The 18,837-nt window shown below is 50.0% G+C and overlaps 1 protein-coding gene across 2 annotated transcripts in view; it reads right to left on the bottom strand.

Annotated features, from left to right (window-relative positions):
- Saxo1 (stabilizer of axonemal microtubules 1) overlaps positions 1 to 18,837 on the bottom strand; it is a 70,262-nt gene that overhangs the window by 8,141 nt on the left and 43,284 nt on the right. For both annotated transcript variants that reach the window (XM_010630919.3, XM_010630920.3), the window contains one exon: positions 6,734 to 9,186. In XM_010630919.3, the coding sequence (XP_010629221.1) occupies positions 8,183 to 9,186 (1,004 nt within the window). In that variant the 3' untranslated portion in view covers positions 6,734 to 8,182. The remainder of the gene's footprint in view (positions 1 to 6,733; positions 9,187 to 18,837) is intronic.

Here is an 18,837-nt window from a genome sequence, read left to right as displayed (position 1 = left end):
TCCAACCTGTACCAGTACAACGGACACGCACGCACAGGTGCTGTACCCAAAGCTCTTTGGACAGATGTAAGTCATATGCCTAGAAACTACACATCTGAGGTAAAAACACCCCAAAGCTCTCTCTCCTCTCCCCTCAGCAGCTCCGTGCAGCTCTCTAGCTCACCCTCTCACCCATGGTGCCTTTCAAAGGCCACGTCACTGCTCACCAAGTTCTGCGAACGTCACTCCCTCCAAGCCCCTGGACAGCCCTGGGGAGACGCCGAGGGGCTCCGCCTCCCTGGGCCTTGACTGCCCATCAGCAGAGGGAATGCGGACCACATGCTATGGCGCATGCTGCCGCTTCGGCACTCCAAGGACTCCACACAGGAGGCGTGCGGGTCACGGTCCGCCACGTGCGAATGCTCTGGGCGCCCTGTGTTCTGCACTCTGGCTATACCTTAATATCCGTTTATCAGAAAGCCACACAATCCGTACGGTCGGCAGCAAGGACATTTTACACTCAGAGCTGACCCTGTGTCACTGCAGAACCCAGTGAGGTTTCTGCATCACCAAAAAAGCCCAAACCCCATGCTTATGAGGCATGTGTATTTTACTGTCTTCCAAATTTACTTGAAAATTTTTATGACAAGTACTTGGCAGTATTATTCACTGTGTGTTCCAATAGGTTTGCACAATAAAAAGGCTCCACTGTCAAGAGATTGGAAGTGTTCTTTCTGCCTGTTCAGCATTCATTCCTCCCTTCCCTGGAAACTACACTCGCTCCCCCTTGGGGGCCGCCCGCCCCTCTGCCCCGTCCAGGAGGGGTAGGTCCCAGTTCAGGCCATCAGCCTGAGACTCAAACTCAACTCAGGCTCTGCTGTCTGCTAGGACTGCCAGCGAAGCAAGAGCTGTAAAATGTTCAAATCACCAGAAATCACATGGGCAGGGCCTACCTTAGAGGGCATCACAGAAGAAGGTAAAGCCAAAAGATGGAGACCTGGATCTCATCACACTCTCGGGATCCACAGCCCTGGAGGTCCAGTTGCCAACACGCTCTCTTTCGCTTGAGCACTTATCGTTACAAGAATGACCACTGAGATATGCAACGCTAAGTAAGGTTTATTTACTCCAGATCTTCACAGAGCTCCCACAATGTTACATGCACTGTGAGTCTGCACGGGGAAGATACAGTAATGAACTTTTTTTAAAAGACCATATTATAGGAATTGTAATCCACAGAAAACACCTTGGGAAAGGCTAGTACATATTATCTACAGGTTAACCTAATATTAAACTATTGAAAAGTCCCATTATCCTGTTATCCTGGACCAATGAGACAAACAGAAATTCATTTATCCAATATTGTTGATACATTTTTCTCAGCCTTTAAAAATGCTTGTGTATAATTTTTTATTTTACTAAACTGGGTTCATAAGCACAAGCCATAGTATATTTTTCCAGACTTAATAAAACACGTATATAATTATATATATATATATAAATTATGACCCACCATACTTTTCAGTTCTACACTTCTAAGCTTTTTGGGCCACTAGACTCACTGCCAAGCCGCCAGCTGCCACTTCTTTCCACTCTAAACGTGCCTACCCCTGCTGTAGCCTGCATGCTGTCCTGTGGGTACAGAGCAGCCAAAAGACACTCACTACAACTGGGTATAAAAGGAAAAAGAGGGCAAGGCCAACACAATGAGCATGCAAACCAGAACAGTGTGCACCAAGTAACCTACTCCAGTTCTTTGCACAAAATTCACACCAGAGATAATCTTGCTGCTTATTTCCAGTCCTACCTTCCCATGTGGGAAGTTATTATACTTAGCCAAGAAAAATATCATTCCACCTTGATAGCACTGATCTCTGCTTAGAAACTATAAAATGAAAAGTCCTTTAAAAAAAAAAACAGGAAAACCCATAGTGCAAAATATTCCATTTCTTGGTTTATAAGTCATCCACTAGCACAGAGGCCCTGGGTTCGGGTCACTCTGCTTGTTCAAAGCTCCCCGGGTGCCCTTGTTTTAGGGCCCTGTCCAGAGCGGGGGATCTGAGACCACAGCAGTAAGCATACGCTCCCTGTCACAGCCTTGACTGCCCTGATACAGCTCAGGCTCACAGCCTGGCCTGGCAGTGAAGAGACTGAGCCAGGGCACGGAACTGGATTCTCCTGGTGAGCATCCGGGTGGACCTGCAGCCACACTGAAGCCAGGTAACAAAAGCTCACAGGGCTCCTCACACAGTGCCCACAGCCGCAGAGGCCAAGTGGAAGGCACCTGGGGCCCCTTATGCAGCTTAGAGAAAAGCCCAGACTAGCATTGCCCTGATGCTTTCCGAGAACCCAGAGTATGTTCTGGAAGGCTCACAGGCTCCCGCTTCCCACATGGGGAGGAACCACGCAGCTCCTCAGACAGTCGTGAGCAAATTCAGAGCCTGCTCCGCCAAAGAAAACACCCTGGCCTGCCCAACCCCGCCATGCGTGCTCAGAAGGGCCTCTACCCGCTGGACCCCAGGCCCGCGGACCATATGGGTGCTGGAGCGTGGCAGGGGCCGGGGCTATTACCCTACAGTGAGAGCCCTCCCCTGCCCCACGGCTGGATCCTGACAACTGCACAGCTGGAAATCACTGCTAGAGCAAAGGGACCCTAGATCGTCACTCTGGAAACCACTGCCGGGGCCTTCGGCTCTCCTCCTGCTTAAGGAGAGAGGCACAGCGATGCTCACTGTAAGGGTAAGGGAAAGCCCGCAGAGCTCCTCACACAGGGCCCACAGGAAAGGTCTGGGGCACAGGGTCTCCAAAAAGGAGAGGAGAGCAGTCCCAGCCTGCAAGAAACACGCGACAGGGGAGCAGCGTGTGCTAGAAACAGGGCGCCAGGCAGGACCCAGCAGGGGCTCCAAACATGCAGCATGTGGTCCACGCTGCAGGAGGGCACACAGTGCACGTGGCAGCAGTCGCTAACAAAGGGCCACCTTTCCCTGGGCTCCAACCCCTGCTGGGCACGAGAGCTGGGAGCCAACCCACCTAAGCAGCTCATCCTGAAAGACTCTGATTCCCGAGAAGACGATGCAAAGGCTATGGAAGGGGGCCCTTTAAGCTCCGCTCTACGCCACATTCCTCCCTCACTGGGAGGGGAGTGGAGAACGAGGGCTTGGGGCTCCCAAAAGGAGTGAAGTGCCTAAAGGCCCACGGGACGTGAGCCAGGGCATCCTCTCCACCCTGGCCACAGGCCTGGCCACAGCCCAAGGCAGGCAGGAAGGCCTCAGCCTCCCAAGAGGGACCTCGGGTCCAGCAGCTGCCCTGGGCACCAGGCCTTACATCAGCATGTCCTAGGATTTCCACACCAACTGAGCCCCCGTCGCTAACCAGTCAGCCTTACCTGAAGCGGTTTTCCTCTGACAGAGTCAAGTTTGCCACCTTAAAAAGATCAGCACAGTTGGGGGCAACAGGAGCACTCCCTCCACCCCCTGAACCTAGGCAGGCCCAGGGCTCATGGTGGCCAAAGACCTCACGCCTATCCTGGATAACTTCAGAAATTCCAAACCAAGACACATGCACACGAGACCTCCCTGCACGCCCTAGAGTAGCTTTCCTTTCCCTGGAGCTCACTGAAAGTGCATGCACCTTGAACATCCCATCAGAGCAGAGGGCACCGTGGGAAAGGACAGAGCAATGGCGGCAGAGACTCCGCAGCGGCAGCCATCTGTCAGTGCCCCTCAGAGGACCTCCATGGGGGACTGCGGCAGGCGGACACTTGACCCGTCCTACGCCCTCAGGGCTCGTGCCACTCTCCTTCACTGGAGCAAGCCTGCTCCCTCACAGCGTACTTTCACCCTAATGAACTCTGCCTCTGTTTCCTTGCTGTGTGGCTGTGTCTGGACGTCCCCCAAAGCCTCATGTGGTCATAGGTGGGGCTTTTTGTGGTGGCTGGATCTAGGGTGTGTGATGCAGGTGTCACCACCCAACAGCCTTGTGGCCCAGGTAGAACATAAAGGAGAGAGCTGCCTGCTCTGCAGTGCCCCACTGCCAGGCCGCCCTACCTTGGAGCCCGCCAATTCTGGACTGAAATCTTCTTTAACTCGGTGCCAGGTATTTTGCCTCAGCATTCACCACTGTGTGCTATGTCCAGTTCTTTGTTCCTCACACACAGGAACCTAGAAACCTAGACCTGGACGCCATAGGTTCATGGTAACATCTCAGTGAGCCCTGCCAAGAAGTAAAAGCCCTTTGGGATATTTTATTTCTTTTTCTGTCTTCTCTTTCCTGTTTTTGCACCCTCAACTGCTCACTGCAGGCACAGGCCAGACAGGAAAGAGCTGCCAGCCTCTGCTGGGCACAAGAAAATTTCCGTGCCTCGCATAGCTTTGTCACACCCAGGAGTGTGCACCTCACCACTGCCCCACAGCCAACTGGGTCAAAACTCAGCCCCAGGAACAGATTAAAGGAACCAAGTTTAAAAGGGAAAAAAGACACCGCATTTGAAAGAAAGGTGAGAAACAGGGGACAGAAAGAGTACCATAGACAGCTGAGTTAGACAGAATTATTATAGGCAGGCTGGGTCCTCGAGGGGTCTGGGAAAAAGGTGAGACACATCTGCTGGAGACCAGGCCTCAAGATAAAGACAAGATGACCAGGCCTGCACGCTTCCTCAAAAGACAAACTCCGGGCCTAAGGAAGTCCAGTCGGCCACTCCGGTGGTGACCAGAGACCTCTGGACCCACCACTTCCTAGGAGAATCTCTGTTCTTTCCATCCACACTTGTTATGTGACTTGTTTGCCAATTGGACCACCATCACCTGAGTGACTACGCTTCTCACCTTAGTGGACAGTCACGGCTATGGCTCTGTAAAACTCCCCTATATTGGTCCCAGGCTACCCATTCGGGTCCCCTCCTGCCTCTCAGGAGCTGTCCTACCCTTAAATATCTTCCTACACTTAACCCCTAATGTTCCTAGAATTCATTCTTTGATTTTTAGAGAACACGAGCTCAGTGTATCAGACAGCTCACAGGTTGAGAAAGATATTTCACATTTCATCTCTGGTATTATTTTCTGCATCCAGAGTAGGGGGCCGAGCTGGACAGCTATGGGTCTTTGTGCTCAACTTACTTTTATCGAAATAATAGAGGCCCTTCCCCCAGTACACACCTGGAACTTGTCACAACCTGATTGGTTCCGTGGACTATCATAGAGGGATCCCAGGGTCCGAGACCCTACACTGGGCACTACTGTCTATGTGCACATTCTTAAATCTTTGCCAGGGCCTCATCTCTCTGCATACAAGGTCAAGTTAGTGATTTATCTAGTTCAATAACACAGTGACCCTAGAGTGGAGATATACACACGCACACGTGTACTACTGTAACTAAGAGTTTTCTTTTAAGTGGCTTCCCCTCGTCTCCTTTGCATTTTACTGGGGGTGGGTGAGGGGCAGCTACCTGGTTCCAGTACCCAGCATCCCCTGTGCTCGGCCTTCCCTCTTGTTCTGTCAGCTGCTCTGCCAGGAAAGTTTTAACTCTCTGGTCAGGATTCGCCAGAATGCCTACCGGGCCCTGCCTCAGAACCAGCTCCCTACAGGTCTACCGCCCATCTGTGCAGCCTTCTCTTTCCATGAACCTCAGCATCTCAGGGGTTTCTTTACAGCAGCCAGAGTCTCCTGGAACCCTAGAAAAAGTGAGTGCCTACTTATAAATCACCACAGTGGCAGTACATTTTTTTCTTGTGTTAACTAATTGTATAACATAAAGGATTTTTAACTTAGAAGGAAAAAAAGGCTAAGTAGGAGAGGGTGAACTTGTTCCTTAAAGCCAAACAAAGCAAGCACGGCGGGTGGGGCCAGGGATTTAGCTCAGCGGTGCGGCCACCTGCCTTGCAAATTCAAGGTCCTGAGTTCAATCCCCGGTACCAAAAAAAAAAGGAAGCAAACAAGGCAGGGCTACCCGAACTGGCTCATGCAACCTGGGCCACCATGAAGGTGACCAAAAGTCGTCAACAAGGCCGTGCTCCTGAGACATCCCTCTTCTCCACGGGGCTCACCGAAGTCAAACCCATCCTACAGCTTCCCTTCCTAGCTTATAGTAAATAAAGAGCAAAATAAGATTGATATTAGAAAACAGGGAATATATCTTTTGCAATGGGAAGGGACCAAGACATGGAGGGAGAGGCAGGGAAGATGATGAAGAAAAAGGATTCAGATGTGCTATGTACGTGAACTAACTCCAAGAAATGCAGTCACAGCCAGGCATGGTGCAGCACGCCTGTAATGCCAGCACTCAGGAGGCTGAGGCAGGAGGATCACTGTGAGTTCAAGACCAGTCTGGGCTACATAGTGACTTCCAGGTCAGTCTCAACTACACAGTGAGACCCTATCTCAAAAAGCCAAAAAAGAAAAAGAAAAGAAATGCAGTCACTACATGCTGCAAGCAGCTGATTCGGCTCAGTGTTTCCATCTGTCGTAACTACCTAGACAAGAAGGGAGAGAGAAAGGAATGTACAAGGAGTGCAGAGCCTAATCTGCCAAAACGGACGTTGAAAACTGATAAGTCCATAGAACTTTTAGAAATGTGAAGATGAATGGTAGCAAAACCAGAAAATTTAATTGTTCTTTCTGGAGAATAAATCGTCAGGAAGGGTGACAGAGACAGGAGACACAGACTTCTGTATTTGCATAAGCATGTTAGCACTATTTGGCTTCCCAAATCAAGTCTACTGTTTTTCTGTTTTCTAAAAAGTAACCTAATAAAGCCTACCTTTCTCAGTGCTCTCCACTGGCTCAGTTGGTAGAGTCCAGTGTGCTCAGATGCGTGGCTTGATAACCTCCATGGAGCCAAGAGATGAGACGCACGGGCAGGAGGCATCTGCACTGTGGAAAAGCAGCGGATCTGGGGTCAGCACCCTGCGCTTCAGTTCCGGCTCTGCTGTCTGAGCCGTCCAGCCTCCCACAAGGCGTTTGCCGCTCAGTCATTTCACAGCACAGATCAGGAATGGAGACCCATACAACCAGTGAGAGGACCGGATGTAGATCCCACCCACGGTGAAGGCAAGGGTAGGGCCTTGCAAACTCTGGGTCGGGCAGGTGAGAGCCATGGCAAGTTTGAGCCCTGGGTACAGAGACACAGGTTCCTAGCTCCAGAACCAGGTCCTAAGAGTGAGCTTGTCTCTAAACGTGGGCTGAAATCTACTTATCTCCTCAGCCCTGTTCCCAGGCCCCTACGGTGTATCAGGGTTCTGTGGACCCAGAGCCCCTCCAGGATATGTGAGGCTCACCCAGGCCCATGTGCCATCTGACCTCGGCAGGACCCCTGAGCAGAGTCTTTCCTAATCCTGCCCAGTTTTGAAAAAAATACACCTCCAAAATACTCGGCCTCAGAAGTCAAACTTGTAACACCTTAGAGCCAAGAGAGACATCTCCGGGGAGGGTCTAGCCCATCACCAGCCAACTCTGCCACAGGTCTGGTCACAGCTGTCATGTGGAACAAGCAAGCCCAGAAATGGCACAGCCTGCAGCAGCCTGCTCCAGGCTCAGAGCATTTGCAACAGCGAAGTCCTCTGGCTCACAGCCCCGGCCACTGCAGACTGCAGCCTGGCTCTGCCCTGGCTCCCTTCTACCCCAGATCCACGCAGCCCTGGGCCCTCTTCCTTCACAGCTACAGAGGCCACATCCCATCAGACAGCCGTTCTTGTGGGTGTGTCACCCGGGAAGCCCTGGGAAAGATCCTAAACCAAGCCCCAGACCAGGCTAAGGAACCCATGGGCATCAGGGCAACATGACAGAGGTTAGCGTGAAATCTCTCCAAAGTCCCAAGCGGCAGACCGCTCTCAGTGTGAACAGCACATGAGACACAGCCCGGCAGATGTGACTCCCCAGGGTAGATCTATTCTTTGGCACTCTGTACTTGGCAAGGGTTAATCATTGCGTCCATTCATACAATAATTAAATTAATAAAATGCAGAGAAAACCACTATGAGACCAACTGGGTTCCATGAGCACAAGGTAGGGGACCTGAGCGTGGGGGAATCAGCCGTTATTAAATATCACTGTCCTTGACTCGAGTGATGTGCATTTTATTCGAGTGTCCTGCAATTGGTGCTGAAGTTGTTTTTCCTCATTTGGGGGAAGTCTTCTTTTGTCCAAGGAATAATGCTCCATCATTTGCTTTCAAAAGTATTGTGCAACTTCTAAATAACAATTTCTAAAGTCAGGCTGATACTGCCAACTCGCTCTGGCTGGGGTTTTCTGCGTCGCCAGCAGAAAGACGGCTGGCCTGCCCAGAGCCCGTCTGGGAGGCTGGCCGGTATATCCTGTGCCCCAGAGCGTCCACCTGCTCAAAGGTGTAGCCGGGGGGCTCCGGGTATGAAGCGGGGCACCTGCCCATCTCCTTGGGGGTGAAGCTGACGGTGTAGGTGGTCTGGCCCTCCAGGGGAATGTTTCTTCGGGGCCTGGACCACACAGGCTTACAGCTCTCGGTGCTCACAGGTGGGTGCGGCACGAAATGGGCCTGTGCGGTGGTCAGGCAGTCCAGGGGCTCGGTGGGGCAGCTCAGCTGCGGGACGGGCTTGGCCGGCTGCGTCCGAGTGCCCGCCCACTGCCTGTAGTCTTCCCTGGTGGTGGTGGAGCCCTCAAAGCAGCCGCTCCTCTTGATCGGGAGCACCGGGCGGCAGGGCTTCGCGGGGCTCCCCCTAGGGTAAGCGTAGTGGGCCTGAACGGTGGTCAGAAAGTCCATCTTCTCTTCCGGAGGGACGTAGGTGACGGGGGCTCTGGAGAGCACCTGGGGCGTGGGCCACACTTGGTACTTCTCTCGAAACTCCGTGGTGCAACAGAAAGGCGCGCCCAGCCCAGGGGGCCTGGCTGGAGGCCTCAGGCTCTTGGCAGGCTCCCCGGCCAAGCCCCGGTAGGACTCTTTGTGAGTGGTGAGGCTCTCGAAAGGGATGTCGCAGGGTCTAAACTTCTCTGCCTGGTGCACGAAGCGCTTCTCCGCGGGGTGAGGTAGGTAGCTCATCTTGTAGTTAGTCAGAACCTCCAGGGGGACGTCGCAGAGCTTGGGCATGGCCACGGGTTTACAGCTCCTGGTGCTCACAAGGCCCTTCAGGGGGTAGTCATCCTGGTGCGTGGTTTGGCTGTCAAACTCGGTGGATGCTGGCCAGTAGTTGTGTGGCGGACGGAGAAGCTCTTGTCTTGGCTGGCTCCAAGGTATATAATCAGCTAAAATTAAAGCAGAAATAATTAGTCATAAATCAGACCTACATATTCTAAAGGACCCCACAAGCCAGGTGCCAAGGAGGTAACCTCTGGGACAAGAAGAACACAGAATAATCCTTTTCACCATTTCAACAAGAGCTAACGGTTTCAATCTTGTGTTATTTGCAGGCCGCTGTGCAGAAGAAACAAATTTATAGGCCACTCGGCCACACTCCACAATGCTGCACACAGGGGCTTAGAGTCCGTGGTTGTGGGAGGACCTAGTGAAGCCCCTGCAGGAGACAAGTCCCACCTGGCTCAGCTCCTGCCCTCTCCAGTCAGCATGGAGCGACTAGCAAGATGCATGTGGAGTGGTGGGACCAGGAGGTTCAGAGCCCGCCACTGCTGAGCCAACAGCCAGACTGCACCGGCCACCTGAGCATTCGCAGGACGACCCCACTGTGCCTGAGAGCCCCATGTCTCGGCCACGTAAACCAGACGTGCTGCTCAGGAGCGCGAAGGCATCGGCCTGGCCGGTGAGCAGACAGCAGCTCCCACTTGCATGACGTTCACAAGGCAGTGCTGTTCTAAGTGCTTCCCACACTAGCTCATTCGATCTTCAGATAGCCCTGACACAGTGAGGACTAAATACCCGTTTTACAGAAGCAGAAACAGGCACAGAGATACTCTGTAATTTTCCCCAGTTCACTTGGCTAATAGAAAACCACAGACTCACGTTCAGATCCAGAGCCCCTGCCTTGCATGCCACTATCTGATTTAACAAAGAATACAGAGTACGCACCAACCAGTTGTGCTCACACCTCTCCGTGCACAATCTTATTTCCTTTTTACATAACCCTCTGTGGAGTGAGTAGCTGTTTTGTAGATTTCCTAAAGCAAGACTCAGAGAAGCGAAGAAGTGGGCCCCAGAGTCACATGGCTACTGTTAGCTTTTTGTCACCGTTTCGGACAATAACAAATTAAAAGGACAAAGCACCAAGTCGAAGCTCTCTGTCCATGGTCACCTGGCTCCATTGCTGTTAGGCCTGAGGCAAGGCAGAGACAGAGAGCCTGCCAGTCTTTGCCGGAAGGCTTCCTCCTCCTCCTGCTTTTATTCCTTCTGGTGGTGGCCTCGCAGGCCCACTTTCGTCTCCCCATCAGCTGGCCAGCCTCCACGTGGTCACCTCTGGGAACGGCCTGAGAGACACCCAGAAGTGTGTCTTACCCATTTCTTAGGCAACTCTCAACTCAAACACATCAACAGCCTACACGAACTGTCGCAGATTCTGAGTTAGGAATTGGAACTGAGGCCACAGACATGACCCCAAAGCTGTGCTCTTTTGACGGGGGTGCCGCAGTTACGTGCACTGCTCCTAGAGGAAGAATAATAACCAAGGACAGGTCTCTGTTAGGAGAAGGGATGCTCAGAATGTTTAAGAACTGAAAAGGACTGGGCAGCTATATCCCAGGTCTGTCCGTCTCAGGAACAGCCTCTGCTTCAGAGCTGGAGAGGCCACACTGAAGGGGCCCGGACTTGCCGGGAATCTGCACCGCGCTGTTCCACACGGCTGGAGGACCCACAGGCACGGCCCTTGGCAGCCCCGAGGGAGCCACCACAGAGACTCTGCCTCAGGCCTGGGCCGCTCCAAGCCTGAAGTGCAGGGGAGAGTGCGGGAAGAGTCAAGGCCGCAACGTGACCACTGTGCACTGCTGCCTTTCTTTCCATAGCACTTGGCTCACAGCCAAGACCTTCCTCGCCTCACTGCGCCGTAAATTCTCAGGCCTGAAGAAGCCCATCTGAACCGAGGGAACCCTGAGTCCACAGGGAATTCTTTCATGGCTTCACAAAGAGCTAGAACAGATGCAGCTTTCCGGGAGCCTGGGGTAGGTAAGGGACATTTGTGGGGTCGCTGGGCCTGTATTTAACAGTGCTACTGAGGCATAATTTGCGTAACGTAAAATGCACCGATTAAGAAACATTTACCTAGCCCACAATACTGTCGGTTTTCTATAATTTAGCTATCACATTGGGGTCTGTGGGGGTTTGTTTTGGTGCAGTGATGGTGGTGCTAGGGATGCAAAGCCTGGCCTTGTACACGATGCACAAGGAGCTGCACCACTAAGCCACACCACCCACCCTTACTTCTTTAATTTTTAGGAAGGTGTGACACAAAAGTCTCCATTCAACTTTTTGCATATGGATATCCAACTGTCCCAGCACCATTTATCAAAAAAAATATCCTGTGTCACACTAAAGTGCGTAGACACTTTTGTGAAAAATGTGGCAGGAAATCTGTACTCCTAATTCAGTGTACTGTCACTTTCTTCATCACAATGTCAGGAGCACACTGTCTTAATTACGGAAGCTGCATAGGAAAGCTTTAAAATTGGGATGTTCTTCAACTTTGTTCTGACAAAGAATTAGTTATTCTGGTTTACTTTCATTTCATACATAAACTTAGGTTTTGTCATTCTTTTAAAAAGCTGTTCCTAGGATCCTGCTATGGATTGCAATGAATGCATAAATCAATTTTTAAGGCATCTCAGTGCCTTAACAACACTGACTCTTTCAACCCATGAGCACAGAATGTCTCTCCATCCATTTAGAATTTCTCTCTGAGCCAGGTGTGGTGGCACACGCCTATAATCCCAGCACTCGGGAGGCTGACGCAGGAGGATCTCTGTGAGTTTGAGACCAGCCTGAGCTACATAGTGAGTTCCAGGTTGGTCTCAACTACATAGTGAGACCCTGTCTCAACAAAACCAAAAAAAAAAAAAAAAATCTCTCTGTAATCATTTCCAGTACACAAATTCTGCACTTCTTAAATTTATTCCAAGCATTTAGTTCATTTTCAGACATGATAAGAACTCTGTATGTGTGTCAACATTAGCATAGAGAAATGCAACTGATTTTTACACATTACTCTTCAATACTGTTACTGTGATAAACTCCTTTATTGTTCTAGTACTTTTTGTAGATTCTTTGGGATTGTCTGCCTTCAGGATTACTGTCTGAGGATAACGACAATCTCGTATCTTAGTCTCTAATCTGGATGCATGTGACTATTCGCTTTCCTCGTGTTGCTGCACTGGCTAGAAACCACAACACAGTGCTGAATAAATGGGGAAGGCATCTGGTCTCCCGCATCACGGAAGATGCTAGCGGAGGGATGTTTGGTCGATGCTCCGTATCAGGCTAAGGAAATTCCTTCTATTCCTAGCTTGTTGGGAGCTTTTGTGGGATCTTGTCAAATGCTTTCTAACAATGATACATTTTTTGTCTTTTACTTTACTAGTGCGGCATATTACATTGATCGATGTTCTGGTGTTACATCAACCTTCCCTTCCTGTAACACACCTCACAGCTTTATTATTTATTCCACAACAGCCTTTTAACTGTATAAGAAAGAAAAGAGAAAGAATACATTTATTGTGCATTCACAAGTCCTCTGTTTCGCTGTCACCCGTTTCAATTCCTTCCAGCCTGAGGGCTTCCTTTACGGTCTTAGGCCAAGTCAGGTAGTTACACGACTTCTCTCTCTGTCTGGACATGTCGTTATTAGGTTTGAAGCACGCCACTGGACGCAGAATTCTGTGGCTGACTCCTTCCTTTCGGTACTTCTCTCTTTTCCGCGACAACCCACTGCTCCCGGCCTCCGGCTGCTTCTGCGGAGGCCCCGTGAGTTGCGCTCTCCTCCCTCCCTCTGCACACGACAAAGTGCTTTCCTTCGCTCCTTTCCTGACCTTCGTCTCTGACTGTCACAGCTGGACCGTACTGTGAGTGAGCGTGGGTCGCCTCTTGGATGTATAAATGTCTTTCATGAGGGCTAGGGATTTAGCTCAGTAGTTGCGGAGCCTGACTCGCAAGCGTAAGGACCCGTGTTCAATCCCCGGTACCAAAAAGAAAAAGTCTTTCATGAAGCTTAAGGAACTTCAGCAATTAATTCTTCGAATACTTTCTCTGCCTCGTCCGTCCTTCTTCCATGGCTCCCGCTCTGACCCACAATTCCCGAGTCCTGTTCATGTTCATTCTTTTCCATGTTTCACACTGGGTAATCCCTACTGATCTATCTTGATTTCACTGGTTCATGTCCCAGGTCACTTCTGCTCTAAGGAAGTCCCTCTAATGAGTACTTATTGTGGTTATTGTTCAACTCCAGAGTTTATTTGGTTTTTATGATTTCCCCCACTGGTATTCTTATCAACTGTTATTTTTTCCTTCGTTCCTTCAAATATAGATTCCTGCTATTTTTTCAAACTTGGGATGCTCCTGCCTCAGCCTTCCAAGCAGTTGGGATTAACAGCATCCACCATCACACCTGGCTCTCTGTTAAAAGGTTGTTTTCATTTTTACAGTTAGCTTCCTAAGGTTCAGCCTGAGTCAGCCACAGCCTGGTGGTAGGGAGCCTGTGCAGACAGAAAGGGTGCTCTCCGTCCGCACAACCTGCACACAGCCCTCAGGCCACCATGAGCGTTCTGAGGTCCTCGAGGCCACTGTGTCTGCCTCATTCTCTCCATCCGCTTTAAACTTCTAGCTTGTCTGTCTGTCTATCGCTTACCACCGGTAGTGCTGCAAACCTCAGGCTAGTTCCAGAAGGCATCTTCTCTGCTATTTTTCCCATGGAAATCACCACTGTTTTATCAAAACCCAGGGGCACACGCTCTGTTCTGCAGGCCCCACCGGAGCCACGCCTCACCTTCTCGTGCCCCACGGAAACTGCCACACAGACGGAGCCGGGCACAGGCTGGGTGAGGGGAGGGACTCCAGGGTGAGACACCACAGGTGCCCCATCCATAGCAGAGCTGCAGTAGTTTTACTTGAATAAATGCCCTCGATCATGTAATTTTTATTATATATTTTTTGGTTGGTTTCCAGAATAATGGAAATGGTTGGTTTTCACCATTTCGCCCAGTTTTATCATTGCTGTTGGAAAGAGGGTTGGCCAAGCTCCTGAATCTGCCATTCCAGAGCTCCTGACATTCCCATCTCCAGGCTCACTGTTAAGCTTATTTTGGGCCAGCAACAGTACCAACTATTTATTCAAAATTGGCTTCATTTTAATTGAAAATCTAAGCTTTCTCCAAGAGCCATTAATGGCTCTATCAGCATCTTGAAAGCATTAGGGGGCCTTAGAAGGAACCATCTTACTGAATATAAACCACATGTTCTACCCCAGACTTCTGGTCTCACTGAAATAGGGGCACCTATCTGTAGATGCCCACGTACCACCTCAGGTCACTGGGAGGTGGGTAGGACACGGCTTTTCTGGCTCTCTTCTGTGACAGATGAAGTGTTAAGAAAACACATTTGTAAGCTCAGTGTTGCCTCATGTGATTTCTGATACCCAACAATACAGTGGAGACCACATTATTATTCGGCCTTCTGACTTCCTCCACCCAGCATTTATTACAAAAAGCCCTCCACAAGGCCCTGAAAAACCTCAGATTCCATCTGACAAACTATTCACACACCAGTGAAGTCCTTCGGGGACAGAATGTCACGTGGGTAATTGGCGAGAGCCTCTTTAAAAGAGATTCCATTCAATAATGTATCATTAAAAAAACTTAGCTAACCCTAAAGCTGAGCATCAAGTAATTACACTCTCAATCTTCCCAATTGCACAGTGTTTTGAAAATGTAACAAATTACAACCAAATGCTGCTAAACCACATTTTGTTGGTTTTCTGGACCCCAGTTAAGGTGCTGGCCTTGAATAGAATGTGAAAAATCTAAACATTTTTCTCACAGAACTAATATAAGAGCATAAAGACAAAATATAGATGGGCTCATTGAAATACACACACGTAGTACCTTTGGTCTTTCTTCTCCCCTCAGAAAGAAGATCACTATATGGCCATAAAATATGAAGGTTGCTATAGAAAATACTACAGCAATAAATTTTCAGGAGAGAGAAAAATCACCCAAGATGTGATTCACCAAGGATAAGGCAAGAGGTCAGCCCCTCACACATGCGAGAAGTGGCTCGGGAGTGTTCCAAGGGCAGGAGAGTGTCAGAGGCCTTCACCAAACGCCACTTCTGCTCCTTGCCAGGACCTACAGGGTGGCTGGTGGGTGAGAATGCACACACATGTACTGACAAACACTGCTGCTGGAACCCTCGTAAATAAGGGTTCAGAGCCATTCACCATTTGCTCCTCCATGGGACACACCTTTGTTTTCCACACCCTGCTCTAAAGGCTGAGAACACAGACATTTGGCATTTAACAGCCAAGTGGGAAGCCATGATGTCAGTGCAAAGTACCGGAAAAATTAAACCACTCAAATCAATAAAAGAAGGATTTGCTATGGCCTACCTGAACATCCCTCAGTTCAGATGTTGAAACTGGGTAGGACTTCGAGAAGGGCTAAATCGTGAGAGCACTGTCCTGACGAATGTGTCGTGGTCCTGTGAAAGGGCTGGAGGAAGGAGCACAAGCCCTCTTCTCTCTTGGGCCTTTCGCCATGCGAAGACTCCACAATGAGGCTCTCAGCAGAGCAGACACTGAACCTAAAGGAACCTTCATCTTAGCAGTCCCAGCCTCCAGAATCGGGAAAAATAAGTATCTATGACTTGCAAATTACCCAGTCTCAGGTTTGTTATTATAGAAGTACAAACACTACTTCTAATAGTGAAACTATTAAGACACATAGGTTGCAAATGAGCACTTGATGAGTCAAATCTAACTATAAGACAAACCTAACAGCCAGACACTTATTTGGTTTTGAAACTGAATTCCAGAGGAAAACTATGAAATCCAACCTCCAGTACAGATTTGTACCCAGGACAAAATCCCCACACACCTATGCATGCCAGCCCTGAGCAATCCTGTTGTTGCTTGACCGGAATCTGTTAAGCTGTTAAAGTGGGCAAACACTTAACAGGATCAGAAGTTTAAGAAAAACAGAGAATAAAATAGAATTTTCTCAGTTTTAATGTTAGCAGTAAAGAAATGTCAGCCATGACTTAGTTTTATCAGAGGAATCCCATGGTACAGTTTGCAGGGGGCGATTCCAGGCCTAACTTCATAAACAAATGCAGGAATATGGGGAAGTTGGAGATAGATGAGATTAAAGCCTGAGTGTTAGGTGGGTTGTGCTCCACAAGTGTTTATTCTGAAGTAGAAGTAGTTTCTTGAAGAGGAAGGAAGACTTTTCTCTGAGTAACAATCTGGGGCAGGCAAGGGCATTTTTCATTTCCAGAACTATCCCCGCATCTGGAGACCCAAGCAGGCAACTGCTGTGCAGAGCCCCTAACTCCACCAAGACATGCAGCAGGGCCTCGGAGACGGCACAAAGGAAAAGAGGCCCTGCACCAGGACACGCCCTGCCGGAGCCCCAGCCTGTCCCTCCCCGTGGGAAGTAAGTGCACTCCCCTGCTCCACCACTCCGTGCCCACTTCTGTCTTGCTGTAAGCACTGGGGAAAAGGGAGAAGAACGCCACGAATAGGGTTAGGGATGCAGCTCAGCAGCACAGTGCCTGCCAGGCAAGCATGAGGCCCTGAGAGCGATTCCTGGTGACAAAAACAAGAACACCACAGATAGACGCAGGGGCTGTCCCACTGTGCACCTGGCCATACTGACTTCTCTGTAAAGCATCCATACAGGGTCTGGGGCAACTGGCGAGGAAACAAGACAGCTTACATGGCCAAGGAGACAAAAGTTAAGCAACAGAAGACATGGCACCCTTAGGGTTCTAGTCTGGCTCGGAGGTCTGGACCTAACAGCTGCTAGCTGAGGGTGAGGGTGAGAGAGGGAAACAGAAGGAATCCCAACACATTAAAGGTGTTAACCGAACAGAAAGGGGCTCAGGGAGCAAGAGAAGGGCCCACAGAGCATGGGGCGTCCTTAAAGCCTGGACTGTATCCTAAGGACCATAAAGATCCGCTGAGGGGCTTTCAGTAGAGGAAAACATCACATAGGTGTCAGTGAGATCCCAATTCGTCTCCGTGGAAATGGGTCAGAGCACATATCCTGGCTCGAGTGCGTGCCCAGGGAAGACAGACGCAGGGCTTTGCCAAGAGGAAGCAGAGAGTGAGCGTCGGGCACAGGTAAAAGATGGACCCCAGAAGGTAACAGGGACAGGCCACGCAGGAGGACAGATGGCAGGGGGAGAGGCATTGACGGGAAAGAGGTCTCTGCGGTCCGGGACAGTCCTGACACGGGTAGAAAACTAGAGGAGCCAGGCAGGCCATGGCCTGCAAAGACGCTTCAGAGGGGCCGCTGGGGAAGACAAGGTCTGGATGAGCCCCGACTGGGGCGGCCACGCAGGCGTGGAGGACGCACCTAAGGAGAAGAAACTAAAGCACTAGGCGCGGTTGTTGCAGAGGCCAGTTCACCTCCCCTCTGAGGCTGTGCCTGGAAGAAGTAGAGAGGCTCGGCCACACGGGGGCCACAGAACCGGCACAGCTCCTCCAGGAAGAGGCCTGGCATCTGCCTGACAGGAGGACACCAGCCATCCTCGCACGCCGACAGGCCCACGACGATCACGTGAGCAGTGTGGCACCTCCAGCCCAGCCGGCCACGGTGCCACAGGCACCCGGCTAGGGCTCCCTGGTCTCAGCCTCCACGCCCCACATGAGCGGCTGCCACACTCCCTGCACCGTGCATGCGACTTGACAGCCCCGCCTAGGAGACCAGAAGACCAAGGGCAGGCCGCTCTGCTCCCTCACACTTCCTGGAGCCACGCCTGGTGTGTAAGGGATACTCAGTAAAACATGCTTTGTGTGTCTCAGAAAGCTAGAAGGGGTTGTCACTGTTTTTGCCACAAAGAAGTGATAAATGTTTAAAGAGATGCATACGTCTGCCATGATTTGAACATTACACAATGTATATACGTATCAAAGTACATCATACCCCACACATACATATTATATATGAATTATTAAAATAAAAACATTTTAAAGAATGAATCAATCTCATTTATATAAAATCCAAATCTGGGGGCCAGGGATGTAGCTCAGTGGTGCCGCACCTGCCTTGCAAACACATGGTCCTGAGTTCGGTCCCCGTACCGTAAAAATGAAAGAAAATTCTGCCAGGCATGGTGGTGCGGGCTTGTAATCCCAGCACTCAGGAGGCAGAGGCAGGAGGATTGCCATGAGTTCGAGGCCAGCCTTGGCTACACAGTGAGTTCAGGGCGAGCCTGAACTACATAGTAAGACCGTCTCAAAAAAAAAAAAATCCAGCTGGGTATGGGGGCACACCTGTAATCCCAGCACTTGGGAGGCTGAGGCAGGAGGATCGCTGTGAGTTTGAGACCAGCCTGGGCTACATAGTGAGTTCCAGGTCAGTCTCAACTACATAGTGAGACCGTGCCTCAAAAAAAACAACAACAAAAAAAATCCAAAACTGGCAAAACTAAAGTTAAAAGTCAGCATAATGGTTAAATTATGGCTAGGGAGGCTAAATGAAGAGGAATAGCAGATATGTTTAATGTTATGTTTCTTGACCTGACTGCTGTTTATGTAGGTGTGTTCCATTAAAATTAATTGATATGTATACTTATGATGTGTACAGTTTCTGTACATATGTTACATGTGTAAATGCCAATATTCTCTTAAGTGGATGAATTGAAGTAATCAATGGTAGAACTGAACTTAGCTTAAATGTGAAAAGTGCATTCAAAGAGCAAGCTAAGGCAGGGCTGGCAAATGTTTTCTAAAGAGCTATATATAT

The sequence above is a fragment of the Fukomys damarensis genome, unplaced genomic scaffold (assembly GCF_012274545.1).
Source record: "Fukomys damarensis isolate Sample0158 unplaced genomic scaffold, DMR_v1.0_HiC HiC_scaffold_31, whole genome shotgun sequence".
In the NCBI taxonomy this organism is placed as follows: domain Eukaryota; kingdom Metazoa; phylum Chordata; class Mammalia; order Rodentia; family Bathyergidae; genus Fukomys; species Fukomys damarensis.
Note: the sequence above shows the minus strand (reverse complement) of the source record. Positions and strands in the feature narration are given on the sequence as shown.